At 40.9% G+C, this 12970-nt stretch overlaps 3 protein-coding genes across 3 annotated transcripts; 2 read left to right on the top strand and 1 right to left on the bottom strand.

Annotated features, from left to right (window-relative positions):
- The first annotated feature begins 706 nt into the window (after window positions 1-706).
- LOC133881226 (agamous-like MADS-box protein AGL62) lies at window positions 707-1417 on the top strand. Its single transcript, XM_062320163.1, has one exon. It carries the CDS (start codon window positions 707-709, stop codon window positions 1415-1417), a length of 711 nt encoding a protein of 236 aa, XP_062176147.1.
- A 3029-nt stretch (window positions 1418-4446) lies between these two features.
- On the top strand, window positions 4447-6030 carry LOC133881773 (uncharacterized). Its single transcript, XM_062320800.1, has one exon. It carries the CDS (start codon window positions 4546-4548, stop codon window positions 5875-5877), a length of 1332 nt encoding a protein of 443 aa, XP_062176784.1. The 5' UTR covers window positions 4447-4545; the 3' UTR covers window positions 5878-6030.
- A 4883-nt stretch (window positions 6031-10913) lies between these two features.
- On the bottom strand, window positions 10914-12678 carry LOC133882660 (uncharacterized). Its single transcript, XM_062321865.1, has 2 exons — window positions 11973-12678; window positions 10914-11844 (listed from the first exon to the last, which is right to left on the bottom strand). The coding sequence occupies exons 1-2, from the start codon at window positions 12602-12604 to the stop codon at window positions 11100-11102; spliced, it is 1377 nt and encodes a 458-aa protein (XP_062177849.1). The 5' UTR covers window positions 12605-12678; the 3' UTR covers window positions 10914-11099.
- Window positions 12679-12970: the final 292 nt, after the last annotated feature.

Raw genomic sequence — 12970 nt, 5'->3', positions numbered from 1 at the left:
AACTAAATCGTAGAAAATGAATCGTTTAAAAATTGCGTTTTTAAAAACCTTGCCTTTTCAAAACGCAAGTAAAAGACTGTAAGGTTGAAAACTAGAATTTTAAAACTTACCAATAATTGGACTATTGGTCCCTATGGTATGTCATAATTATTTTTCACTTCCTATGGTTTAAAAAGTTCATGGGAGGTCCTCGTGCTATGTAATAATTACAAATCGATCACTGCGACACGTGCCGCTAATAAGATGGTGACACGTGTCTATCTTAATAAAAAAATATAAATTTATTAAAAAATAAATAAAAATACTTATTTTTTTTAAAAAAATTAAAATTAAAATTCAAAAAACAAAATTTGACGCCAGTGATCGATTTGTAATTATTACATAGCACGAGGACTTCCCATGAACTTTTTAAACCATAAGGAGTGAAAAATAATTATGACATACCACAGGGACCAATAGTGCAATTATCCCTAAATTAAAAGAGGTTGGAACTGATATTAAATTTTGGGGTTATATTGCAAAATTTACAATCGGGGGGGTTTGAACGAAGTTTTCCCAACTTACCAATAAAATAAAATAAAATAAAATAAACCCTAAACAGAAAAGCAAAAACAACTACACCGTCCTTTAAACCGTCTTCGTCTTCTTTATATTTGGCCTTCGTCTACTTGTTTGTAACTACTGTTCCTTCTATTCATAGCAAGCCATGGATTCCCAAGAGAAAGCCAGGAGGACGTCCCAAGGCCGGAAAAAGATCGAAATCAAGCAACTAACGAACTCAAGCGCCAAGCATGTCACGTTCTCGAAGCGCCGGTCCGGCCTCTTCAAGAAAGCGAGCGAGCTCTGCGTGTTGACCGGCGCGGAGATTGCCATCATAACGCAGTCTCCGGGGTCGAAGCTCTTCTGCTTCGGGCACCCGAATGTGGACACGGTCCTCAACCGCTTCCTCGGCGGAGATTGTTCCCATGCAGAAAGCACGGTCGCCACCGCCGCAAACCCTTTGCCGGTGGAGGAGTTTAACAGGCAGCACGAGGAGTCGCTCAGGGAGTTGGTGGCGGAGAAGCGGCGGTTGGCGGCGTTTGAAGAGGCTAAGAAGATGGGAAACAATAGGTTCTTGTGGGAGGAGCCGATGGATAATATGGGTTTGGAGGAGCTTGTGCAGTACTTGGCAGCCATGAAGGAGATGAGGACTAAGTTGGCCGCAAAAGCTAATGATCATCAGTTGAGGTATATTAATGCAACCTCCATGAACATGATGATACAGCCACCGTACAACTATGGCGTCGACAATGTTGCTGTGGGGAATCACCAGTTTGGTAATCTGAGTTGGATTGTTGATGGTACTGGTGGTGATGTTCATGTTCGTGGCAGTACTAGCGGTTTTGGGTTTGGAGGACAAGGGCATTGCAATTATTGAAGGTTTTAGGGTATATTGCTAGTGATATATTATGGGTACGAGGAAATAGGCTCTGATCAGTGATCATGATGACTAATGTCTTGTCTTTTTTATTATTATTTTTTTCATTCAGACTTTTAATAAGGATGATAGGATTCAACCATTTAGGAATTACGAAGAGGGTTAATTTCTTGCCCTACAAATATTCTCCCCTCCCCTGTGAAAGGTGATCATCGAGGGGTATATATCCGTATCACTTGCCTTGAAAGGATTGAATATAGTTGTGGGCTTTGATGACTGGGCCTAGTTTCCTGTTGTGTAAAGAGTAAAGACTGTTTAGTCTTCACTCTTCATCATATTATGATCCAGGAATTGTTGAGTAATTGAAGCCCCACCTAGCTGGCTGGATCTAACTTGAGTTAAAAAAAGGAGTTGACAAAGTTCTCCTCCAAAATCATACATTCCACTCTGTTGTTGATTTGACACCATTAATTAATTAATTAACATCACACTAATTTCTATCTCACAATCATCCAACATCGATCACTAATATGACCATTAGATCAACGGTGTTAATTTGATAGAGTAAGTTGGGCTGTCTTGAGAGCGGCTTTCTTGTCACTAATCAACGAGCGAGCTCGACAGGATTGACAAATTAGAGGCTGCCTTAATGCATGTGGGTCCTGTCATTAACAGAAAAACTTGGCAAATCGGAAAAAATGAAGATTGAAGACTGCCTTCACGGTGGTCTGACCATCAATACGTCAGCTCCGCAAAATGCAATATCAGCAAGACGTCAGCCTAATTGCCTAGAAAAGTCATTGGTGCAAAACAATAATTTACAATTTGTATACCGCATAAGATATATGGATGAGACTCATGTGGTGAGTTTAATCACATGGGTTCCACCCCATGTATCTTGTGTTATGCAAAAATATTTTCTCACTGCCTAACAATGAGAGGAATTTTTTTTTTTTTTTTTTTGTTATTTGCATGATAATTGGCCGCACACTCATCACTAAAATAAAAGTGAAAAATTAATTCTTCAAATAATTCTTTTTTTGTGAGAAGTCTGTCCCACCGGTGCAATAGTGCCTTTTATTTGGGTCGTTCATTTTATATGAATGATTTAGATCATAATAATAAATAAATAAATAAAAATAGGGGGTTTTAAATTTTAGTAATGGTTGGTGTGGTCAAACTACTTCTTTGACTATAAAAAGTTGTTCAACCGGTCTTAATAAACAGTTTGGCGTGGTCGAACCATCATCTTCATCAAAAGAAGTGGTTCAGTTAACCTTAATAACTGATTTGAAGGGGTTGAATCACAATTATAACAAAAAAAGATAATTTAGTCACCCTCAATTGCTAGTTTAGCTAGCCGAGTCACCTCTTTAATTTGTCCATAAGAGGTATTCACCCACTCTAACAACTACCAAAACCACACTTTTTTAAAAAAGAAAATTATTATCACCATTTGAATCATTCATTTAAATAGAATATTTACATTGGATCTCAATCCACAGTTAAGAATAATTTTAAAAACTATGACAATTTAAAATAATAAAAATATGGTCTTCATACACTTTCAAAAAAATGGAACGAAAACTTTCACAAACTCTTAATTGATTTTATGGTTTTTTTTTTTCGAAGTAATAAGTAATTCACTTGGTGGCAGTCTCGTGTGGTCTCGGCCGGGGTCACAGGGGTCAGGGGGGGTTTGAACCGGTGAAGGCGGTTCTCAGTTCTCAGTGGGACTGGGACCCGCGTTCTGTTTTTCCGGGATATCAATCAGAATATGGGATGGGACCCACTAGTGTGTGTGGTAAAGGGTCACAGAGTACAGTCCAAATACAGTCCTTCGAGGAAAAAGTACGCACAGCTGTTTAATGGTTGTAGCCAATCAGAACCCGCCCGTACAGACAGAGAGAGAGAGAGAGAGGGCATATTTTGTGACAGAGATGCGCAACGGCTGCCTGCTGGCAACCATAGCGTACGTGCGCACTGGAGCTCCAGCTCAGCCCCACGCATCCCATGATGTGTGCATAAAGGTACAGCTAGTCTACAGCACGCCGTTTGGTGAGTTTGGCTTTGCGTCGACTTTGAATGACTCTTGACATTTGAATGGCTCTCTTCTCCCTTCTTCTTCTTCTTCTTCTTCTTCATTTTTTTTTTTTTTTTTAAAAGGAGAAAATAATAATTACTAATGATAATTTCGGCGTAAATTTTTTTCTAAAAAACATATTTTTTTTCTTCCATTTTTTAGAATTTAATGCGACCGAAAATAATAGTCAAACTGAAAATATTTTTTATTTGTTAAAAAAACTTTTTTAGTTTTAAATAATGGTTTATATTTTTAGATTCCGTAAATCATTTTACGAGTTTGAGTTTTTCATTCTCAAATCACTAGACCATCATCATACCACTATTCAGACAGACCCAGGCCACCACCAGACCACTACCGAACTACCACCAAGTCACTACTGGACCACCCTCGGTCAACCACCAAGTAATTATTTTATATTAATATTTTGTTGTGAATAAAAATATATTTTTATAGGTTAAAATGATTAAATAAAAATATAAAAAAAATATATCTATGATTTTTTATACGCGTTTCACGGTACAAGAAATTACAACAAGTTAGTTTTCAATTACAAGAGATTTCAATCTTACCATTTGAGAAATTCGTATTTATTAAAGATTTTTATGTTGAATCAAAGTAAAATAAGATTTGAATTTTTTTTTTTAAATAAAAAAAAAAAAAAAAAAAAAAAAAAAAAAAAAAGAGAAAAGAAAAAGAAAGAAAGAAAGAAAATAGAAGAAGAAGTCGAGACAACTGCCACTTGGCCCACTTTGTTTTGAATATCCAATCACCGAGCTCGTTTATTCGTTATCCAATCACATAGTTTGCTTAGAAAGGAAACTGAAGGCGGTCGCATCATAATCCCACTCATATCTCGTTCACATTACGAGCACCAGCTGTAAGCTGTACGTACAGCTGTTGCACTTCTATCTCTTTCACTTTCTCGCTCTCTTCTTATTGCCGACTCTCTCTTTCTCTCCGTTATATATCTTTCTCAAACGCACTCACCTTTCCCTGTGGGAGCTGAGGAAGACACCAATCGAAGAAACTCCAAAACCTTGCAATGAATCCGTGCCCTTTTGTGCGGATCCTCGTCGGAAATCTGGCCGTCAAGTATCCCATAGCCTCCAAGGCCTCCTTCTCCGGCGTCCACCCCTCCACGTCCCCGTGCTTCTGCAAGATCAAACTCAAGAACTTCCCCACCCAGTACGCCACCGTCCCTTTGATCGCTCATGAAACCCAAAGTACCCAATCCTCCCCCCACGATGGCTCCCTGGGCGCTTGCTTCACTCTGAGCAAGACCCACGTCGACAAACTCGTTGGGAAGGGCAAGAACCCGGTCTTGCAGATTTCGGTCTATGCGGGTGGGACAGGGACGACGTGTGGATTGAATAGTGGGAAGCTTTTGGGAACTGTCGCGGTGGAGGTGAATCTGCGCGCGGTGGAGACCAAGGCTAGTAATATTCACCAGGGCTGGGTTGGTATCGGAGGGAACAGCAAGAAAGGCGGCTCATCGGCGCAGTTGCATTTGAGCATTAGAGCAGAGCCTGATCCAAGATTCGTGTTCCAGTTCGATGGGGAGCCGGAGTGCAGTCCTCAGGTTTTTCAGGTCGTCCATGGCGATGTTAGGCAGCCTGTGTTTTCTTGCAAATTTGGTTTCAAGAACATGATGGATCGAAGTTCACCGAGCATGTCAAGAAGTTGCTTAATGGGCTCTCGCAAGGACCAACAAATGGGAAAACAGAGAAAGGGATGGCACATAACCGTCCACGATCTCTCCGGCTCGACGGTGGCCATGGCTTCCATGGTCACCCCGTTCGTGCCGTCCAGGGGGTCCGACAGCGTCAGCCAGTCCAACCCCGGCGCGTGGCTCATCCTCCGCCCAAGCGACGGCGCGTGGAACCCGTGGGGTCGCCTAGAGGCGTGGCGCAAGCGTGGCGGTTCCGACGCCGTCGGATACCGCTTCCAGCTTTTCTCCGATTCGGAGGCCAGCGAGACGCTTGCCGCAGGCGCCATCAGCTCCAAGAGCGGCGGCAAATTCAGCATAGACATGACCTCCAGCGTCGCTACCACCCCAGTTCACACTCCCAAAAGCAGCCTCGATCTCGGGTCCAGATCTTTCTCTTCGTCCAGATGTTCCTCTCGATCCGGGTCAGGATCCGGGTCGGAGCTAGGGTATGGACCTTTTCCACCACAAGTACAAGCAGGGTTTGTGATGTCGTCTACGGTGGAAAGAGCAGGGAGGTGTAGCCAGCCCGAGGTGGAGGTGGGCGCGCAGCACGTGAAGTGCTCAGAGGACGCGGCGGCGTTCGTGGCATTGGCTGCGGCCATGGATCTCAGCATGGACGCTTGCGAGTTGTTCTCTAAGAAGCTCCGAGAGGAGCTCCGGCAGTAGGGTCGAGCTATATGTCGTTTTAGTTGTATTAGCTCGTCGTTTTAGTGCATTCTTTGATTCTAGTGATAAATTACAGCGATTTTTTGGCTGGATTTTCCTGATTAAATTTTGTAAAGCAGGGTTTGATTAGGCATGGAGGTTTATTTTTTTTAATTCCTTGTGCCTCTTATTTGTAGGGTTTTGTTCAACCCCGCCCCCACCCTTCTTCTTCTTCTTCTTCTTCTTCTTCTTCTTCTTTTTTTTTTTTTTTTTTTTTTTTTTTTTTTTTTTTTTTAAATTTTTAAATGTTGGTCATTGATCCATGTGTCATGTGACCTATTGTGAAAACTATGAGAATCCTATGTTGGTGGAAATCTATGTAGTGAAGCCTGTATGAGAATCCTAGGCTTGATGTATTGAGATTTTGGCCCCTCTTGACAATTTATTGATTTTTATTGTTATTATTTTATTGGAAACAAGCACATCTTATATAAATAAACAATTTAAGCACAACGATCTACAAAAGATAATGTAGTATACGCCTAACACGAATAACCTGTCACTTTTGCAAACTATTTATTATCCCTCAGATATCCTCGATTAAATCATTATATTTACTCCAATTTTTCTCGGCTTGCATCATTATAATTGCACAATTTGTTGATGTTGATTGCATAATTGGACCATTGAATAAATTTTTTGTTCCCACTTAGATTTATAAGGATTCTCTTCGCTTCAAATGAAATGTATATAATATCTATTTTATTGATTATAATATCTTTTTCTCGGCTTGCATCATTATAATTGCACAATTTGTTGATGTTGATTGCATAATTGCGCCATTGAGTAAAATTTTTGTTCCCACTTACTTAGAGATCTTTAAGGATTCTCTCCACTTCAAATGAAATGTATATAATATCTATTTTATGGTCATGATTTAAGGTTGGTGTAGTTAATAGTATACATGATTTTATATTATGTAAATTTTTTAAAGGACGAATTTTGAGCATGAGATAGATACTATTCATGGTTATTAAACAACTAATCAATTAGTCATATTGTTATTGCTTGATGGCATGTGTAAATTAATTCATTAATTATCAGATTGACTATACTCTATTTTACTAGAATGACTTTCTTAAGAGTTATGAGATTACAATGAATAAAACATGCACTAATGATCTATTGTCATGACAAAATCATGTCCAAGTAAACGAGAACATAACTTATTATTGAATATGGCGGATATTATTATTTTCAAACCGCCTAAAGTACTCAATAGTCATTTCAGATTTAGATTTAATGCAATCAGGTTGTCCTATTGAGAGGCTGTTCGGATTCCATTTGCTTAGACTATTCGTGTTCAAGTGAGGTCTAGACAATTTCTCACATAAGGCTGATCATTACATTACAATAGAACAATCTTATTGGATAGTATCCCGGTCCGCTCATCTCAACCATGAGGGGCCTCTAGTTCTAATCTTACTGTTTACTGTTCAATTTCAGGTATATGGCCAACTTGTGACAAACTTGTAATCTATTGGCTGTGTTTGGCAAAGCCCTCTCCCTCTCCTTTTTCATTTCTCAGAAAAAAAAAAAAAAAAAAAAGGAGATAAAAGAATGTATTGTTGCCATGCTTAGCAACAAGGCAACAAGCACTGTATTGGCTGGTATTTTTATGCTTTTACATCATTTTAAAATACAGATTCAAAATGAAAGGCACCAAAACAAAGACAAACTTAACCATAGCGGACTACCGTTGGATCCAACTCAATCTCATCCATTGGGTCCTACCGTTTTGAATTTCCATAAAAGAAAACATTCGTTCCACTTATATTTTTTTATTAGGGATAATTGCACCGTTGGTCCCTGTGGTATGCCATAATTATTTTTCACTCCCTATAGTTTAAAAAGTTCATGGGAAGTCCTTGTGGTTAGCAATAATTACAAATTGATCATTGGCATCAAATTCCGTTAGAAAGTTTTAACAGATTCTGTCAAATGCCATGTCAGCGCCACATGTCGCCAATAAGAGGGGGTGGCCGCACCCCTTGCCCCCTCTTTTTTTTTTTTTTTTTTTTTTTTTTTTTAAATAAGTGTATTTATTTCTTTTTTAATAAATTTATATTTTTTTATTAAAATGGACACGTGTCGCCATCTTATTGGCGACACGTGGCGCTGACGTGGCATTTGACGAAATTTGTTAAAAATACTAAAGGAATTTGACGTCAGGAATCGATTTGTAATTATTGCTAACTACAAGGACCTCCCATGAACTTTTTAAATCATAGGGAGTAAAAAATAACTATGACATACCACAGGGACCAACGGTACAATTATCCATTTTTTTTTGTTATTATTATTTTATAAGTTGAACAAGAACAAATTACAAATAATAACAATAAAGGACTGGCAACCCAACAATAAGCAGCAAAAAAAATACTTGGTCAATGTGGGTAAATAGAAGTACAAAATAGAATGCATAAAATAAATGACGTAACGATATGTATTGTTGGCACGGACATCACATCAAGAAAATTGGTTGCCAACTAATGCGATTAGACAAGGCAAACCAAAGACGACATAATCAAGAGACACGAGAAGGGGTACAAACCTCGAAAGACCCTTCCACTATTCCAAAACCCTAACAAGGAAATAGGAACAAACACCAGCAAAGATGCTAAAACCCTATGAAAACAACACAAAACAAATATATATAGAAAAAAGTATGTATAAATAAATAAACTACCAAACCCAGCAGTACCAGTATTTATAGATGGCGAGGATGCGTGGGCCTGTGCTAGTGCCTGAAGGCCAAGTAGAGGCACGTGAGGCGATGACAAAGAGTGGGGAGGCCAATGAAGATGGTGGCAAGGTGCGTTGGAGGGTGGAGTTGATAGGGGATAACAAATGGAGCTTTGAAAAAACCAAATTTGAAATACCGGGAGGAGGAGGCGACAAAGCGGGCTGGAGGAGGCAATAAGGTGGAGATGGCTGAGGCTACGATTTTGGGAGGATCAAAGATAGATCGCAAAAGGTAATGAATAAGGCTTAATAAGAGGTGGAAGGTTCAGAGAGAACTCTAGACAAACAGAAATAGAAAGAAGCAACTTCATGAAGGGGGAGAGGGGAGGAGGAAAGAAACGAAGCTTCTTCCCTCCTCCCAAATTGGGCAAGGAAATAATTAACTTCTTAGAGAAGTTATGGCCAAACAGAAAACTTCAATCTTTAACTTTATCTAGGCTATCCTTAGCTAACTTTTAAACTTTATTAGCTGCATGTGTCATTTCAACTTCATCAACTGTATCCAGTGCAGGTAGGGTTGTCAATTTTTGACACGATCCACGAATCCGATACAAACATGACACAAAGTTATAGAGTTTGAGTTTAGGCTAAACGAGTTCGAATCAACCCGTTCATGACTCGTTAACTCGTTTATAGTACGTTTATGATCTATCAACCCGTTTAATACACGTTTGTGACCCGATTAGTTAAACGGATTGGCGTGGCCAACTCGTTTAGCTAAACGTGTTGGGTTTGAGTTGACTTAAACGGGTTAGCGTGTTATCCAGGTCGGTCCAAACACGCATATTAACCTGTTTTGCCAACCCTAAGTGCAGGCCTTGCAACTCCTACTAATAGTCTGATACTATTGATGATACCAAATTTTACACTGTCAAACAGCGCGATGGGGTTGGTACCATAAAAAATGTATGTAACATGAAAATCACCTTAGGCCATCTCCAGCAGTTAGAGTTAAAATAGCTATTCAAAAAGTATCAACCTTTACTTTAACTACTGTTTTTCCAATATTCTCTCCAACAGATTTACTATTCAACTCTTTACTTACATTTAAATATTATTTCTTTTTTTTTATTATATTTTTTTTTTTATTCTTTTATTCTCCTCATTTTTCCTTCCCGATCTTTCTTTCTTTCTTATTCTTCCTTTCTCTTTTCGTCTGAAACACTGAGAGAGAGATTGAGGGATTTAGGGAGAGCTGGAGATGGAGAGACCCGAGAGAGAACTGCTGAACTCGACGAACCCAGACGAAACCCATCAACCCGGTCCTCCATGAGTCGAGCTCCGGTGGCCTGAGACGAGTTCCGGTTGAGCTAGGCGCAGATCCGGCAGAGTCAGAGGTGATTTTCGGTGATTATGAGCGATTTCTGAGAGACAACCGCTGAAATCGACGAACCCAGACGAAACCCATCAACCCGATCCTTCATGAGTCGAGTTTCGGTGGCCTGAGACGAGTTTCGGTTGAGCTAGACGCGGATCCGGCCGAGTCAGAGGTGATTTCCGGCGACTGGTAAAATAGGTTGATGATTTTGGTTGATGATTTTTAGTTGAACCCATCTGATTTTGAAGCTTGAATGTCTCCCCTGTTTCGGTTATATGTATCACGGCTAAAGCTATATTTATGGTTGATTTTGATGATTTTGGTTGGTTGTTCATGGTTGATTTTGGTTGGTTTGTTCATGATTTTTTATTGGATGTTCATGGTCGATTTTGGTTGGTTGTTCCTGATTTTGTTGGTTGTTCATGGCCGGCAGAGAGGGACGAAGAGGGGGAGAGAAAAAAATATTAATAAAAAAAGTGTAAACAGATGAATAGTGAATAGCCAGTGTTGGCTATTCACTGTTCACTGTTAAGGAAAAAAGCTTAAAGAAGCTATTCTGCTGGATTGAAAAAAATAGCAAAAAAAGTCAAATTTAGCAATTCTGGTTAAAATAGCACATCTGTTGGAGATGCCCTTAGGTTTTGAATAAACCACCATTAAATTTTAAATTTATATTAAATTTGACTCTCATATAAAAAAAAAGGTACACTTTAAAAAGCCCCATGGAATCAACAATATTTTATTTTATAATTTGTTTGGAGTATCCGTACAACAGCATACATGGATTACTTCAATATAAAGTCTCCTACAAACATAGGTCATAGGATGCTCTTAGTTTTCCCGGAACAGCACATGGATCAATTATATATATATATATATATATATATATATATTATATATATATAAACAAAATACAGATCATAGGCATAAAGGATTAAAAAATAAAAAAATTGATAATGTATGCCTAATTATTCCCAACTGTACAACATTTAATCGAAAAATTCCAAAACCTGCTGTTAGTTATCAGCGTTATCAAAGAATCCAATTATCCTAACACCTAACCAACTCGGTAATTCCTAAAACGACAAACAACAACTAACGAAACGACAAAAACCCGACCCTACTGCCTAAGCTCCTCTCGGAGCTCCTTAGAGAACAATCCGCAAGCGTCCATGCTGAGATCCATGGCCGCAGCCAGTGCCACGAACACCGCTGCGTCCTCGGAGCACTTCACGTGCTGCGCGCACACCTCCACCTCGGGCTGGCTACAGCTCCCTGCTCTTTCCACGGTGGATGACATCACAAACCCTGCCGTCCCTGCGTGTACTTGTGCTGGAGAAGGTCCATACCCGAGCTCCGATCCGGATCCTGACCCGGATCTAGAGGAGGGTCTGGAGGACCAATAAAAAGATCCGGACCCGAAATCGCAGCTGCTTTTGGGTGTGTGCACGGGGGTGGTACCGACGCTGGAGGTCATGTCTATGCTGAATTTGCCGCCGTTCTTGGAGCTGATGGCTCCGGCGGCTAGCGTGGCAGTGGCGTCGGAATCGATGAGGAGATGGAAGCGGTAGCCGACGGAGTCGGACCCACCGCATTCGCGCCACGCCTCTAGGCGACCCCACGGGTTCCACGCGCCGTCGCTTGGGCGGAGGATGAGCCACGCGCCGGGGTTGGACTGGCTGACATGGTCGGACCCTTGGGATGGCACGAACGGGGTGACCATGGAAGCCATGGCCACTGTTGAGCCCGGGAGGTCGTGGACGGTTATCTGCCATCCCTTTCTCTGTTTTCCGATGTCTCTGTCCTTCCGAGAGTGTGAGCCCATTAAGCAACTTCTTGATGTGCTTGGTTCGCTCATCGATGGCCTGCGCATACATATGATAAATCATTAAAGATTTTACAGTCCAATAACTTTTTCTTTTTTTTCCCTTAAATTTTCTCAGTAACCAAACGAAGAATTAGTAGTGATAATAGAATGACAAGAACTAATTACCCAGATAGCGAACTTCGGTCGTTGGCGTTCTTGAAACCGAACTTGCAAGAAAATACAGCCTGCCTGACATCCCCGCGGACCTGAAACACCTGAGGACTGCATTCCGGCTCTCCGTCGAACTGGAACACGAATCTTGGATCAGGCTCGGCGCTAACGCTCAAGTGCAACTGCGCCGCCAACGAACCTTTCTTGCATTTCCCTCCGATACCAACCCAGCCCTTGTGGATGTTACTAGCCCTCGTCTCCACTGCGCGCAGATCCACCTCCACCGTGACAGTCCCCAACAACTTCCCACTGTTCATTAATCCACACGCCGTCCCTCTCCGCCCCGCGTAGACCGCAATCTGCAAGACCGGGTTCTTGCCATTCTCGACGAGTTTGTAATTGTCGATATGGGTCTTGTTCAAAGTGAAGCAAGCGGCCGGGGCGCGATCGTGGGAGGAGTGGGTTTGGCTTTCTTGCAGGATCAGAGGGACCGTTGCGCACTGGGTAGGGAAGTTCTTGAGTTTGATCTTGCAGAAGCACGGGGACGTGGATGGGTGTACGCCGGAGAAGGAAGCCTTGGAGGAGGCTATTGGATACTTCAGGGCTAGGTTTCCAACGAGGATCCGCACAAAAGGGCACGGATCCATTGCAAGGCTTTAGAGCTTTCTTGGTCTTAAAGGCAACCAGCTAGTGTGCGTGCGAGAGAGATTTATATGAGAGAGAGAGAGAGAGAGAGAGAGAGAGAGAAGGTAATTCAAGGTATGAGAGGGAAACAGCCTGTAAAAGTACAGCTGGGATTATCTATAAGATATGAGTGGGGATATGACGTGGACGATCTTGAATTTCAAATGAGAAACAAACCATGGCAATTTTTAAATAAATAAATAAAATTTTATTTAAAAAAAAAGAAAAGAAAAGAAAAAAACTACACGTTACTTCAAAGTTCAAAGGGTCAACTTAAAGAATAAAAGATGTGGACTGACTGGATCCATTCCCGTCAAAATTAAACAAGT

Source organism: Alnus glutinosa, chromosome 11 (genome assembly GCF_958979055.1).
Source record: "Alnus glutinosa chromosome 11, dhAlnGlut1.1, whole genome shotgun sequence".
In the NCBI taxonomy this organism is placed as follows: Eukaryota; Viridiplantae; Streptophyta; class Magnoliopsida; order Fagales; family Betulaceae; genus Alnus; species Alnus glutinosa.
Note: the sequence above shows the minus strand (reverse complement) of the source record. Positions and strands in the feature narration are given on the sequence as shown.

Bases quoted from the DNA above. Each gene is read 5' to 3' on its own strand.
- LOC133881226 (XM_062320163.1), top strand. From the start codon at position 707: ATGGATTCCCAAGAGAAAGCCAGGAGGACGTCCCAAGGCCGGAAAAAG.
- LOC133882660 (XM_062321865.1), bottom strand. From the start codon at position 12,604: ATGGATCCGTGCCCTTTTGTGCGGATCCTCGTTGGAAACCTAGCCCTG. The intron at 11,845-11,972 runs GTAATTAGTTCT...ATGTATGCGCAG, and splicing joins GACCGAAGTTCGCTATCTGG to GCCATCGATGAGCGAACCAA.
- LOC133881773 (XM_062320800.1), top strand. From the start codon at position 4,546: ATGAATCCGTGCCCTTTTGTGCGGATCCTCGTCGGAAATCTGGCCGTC.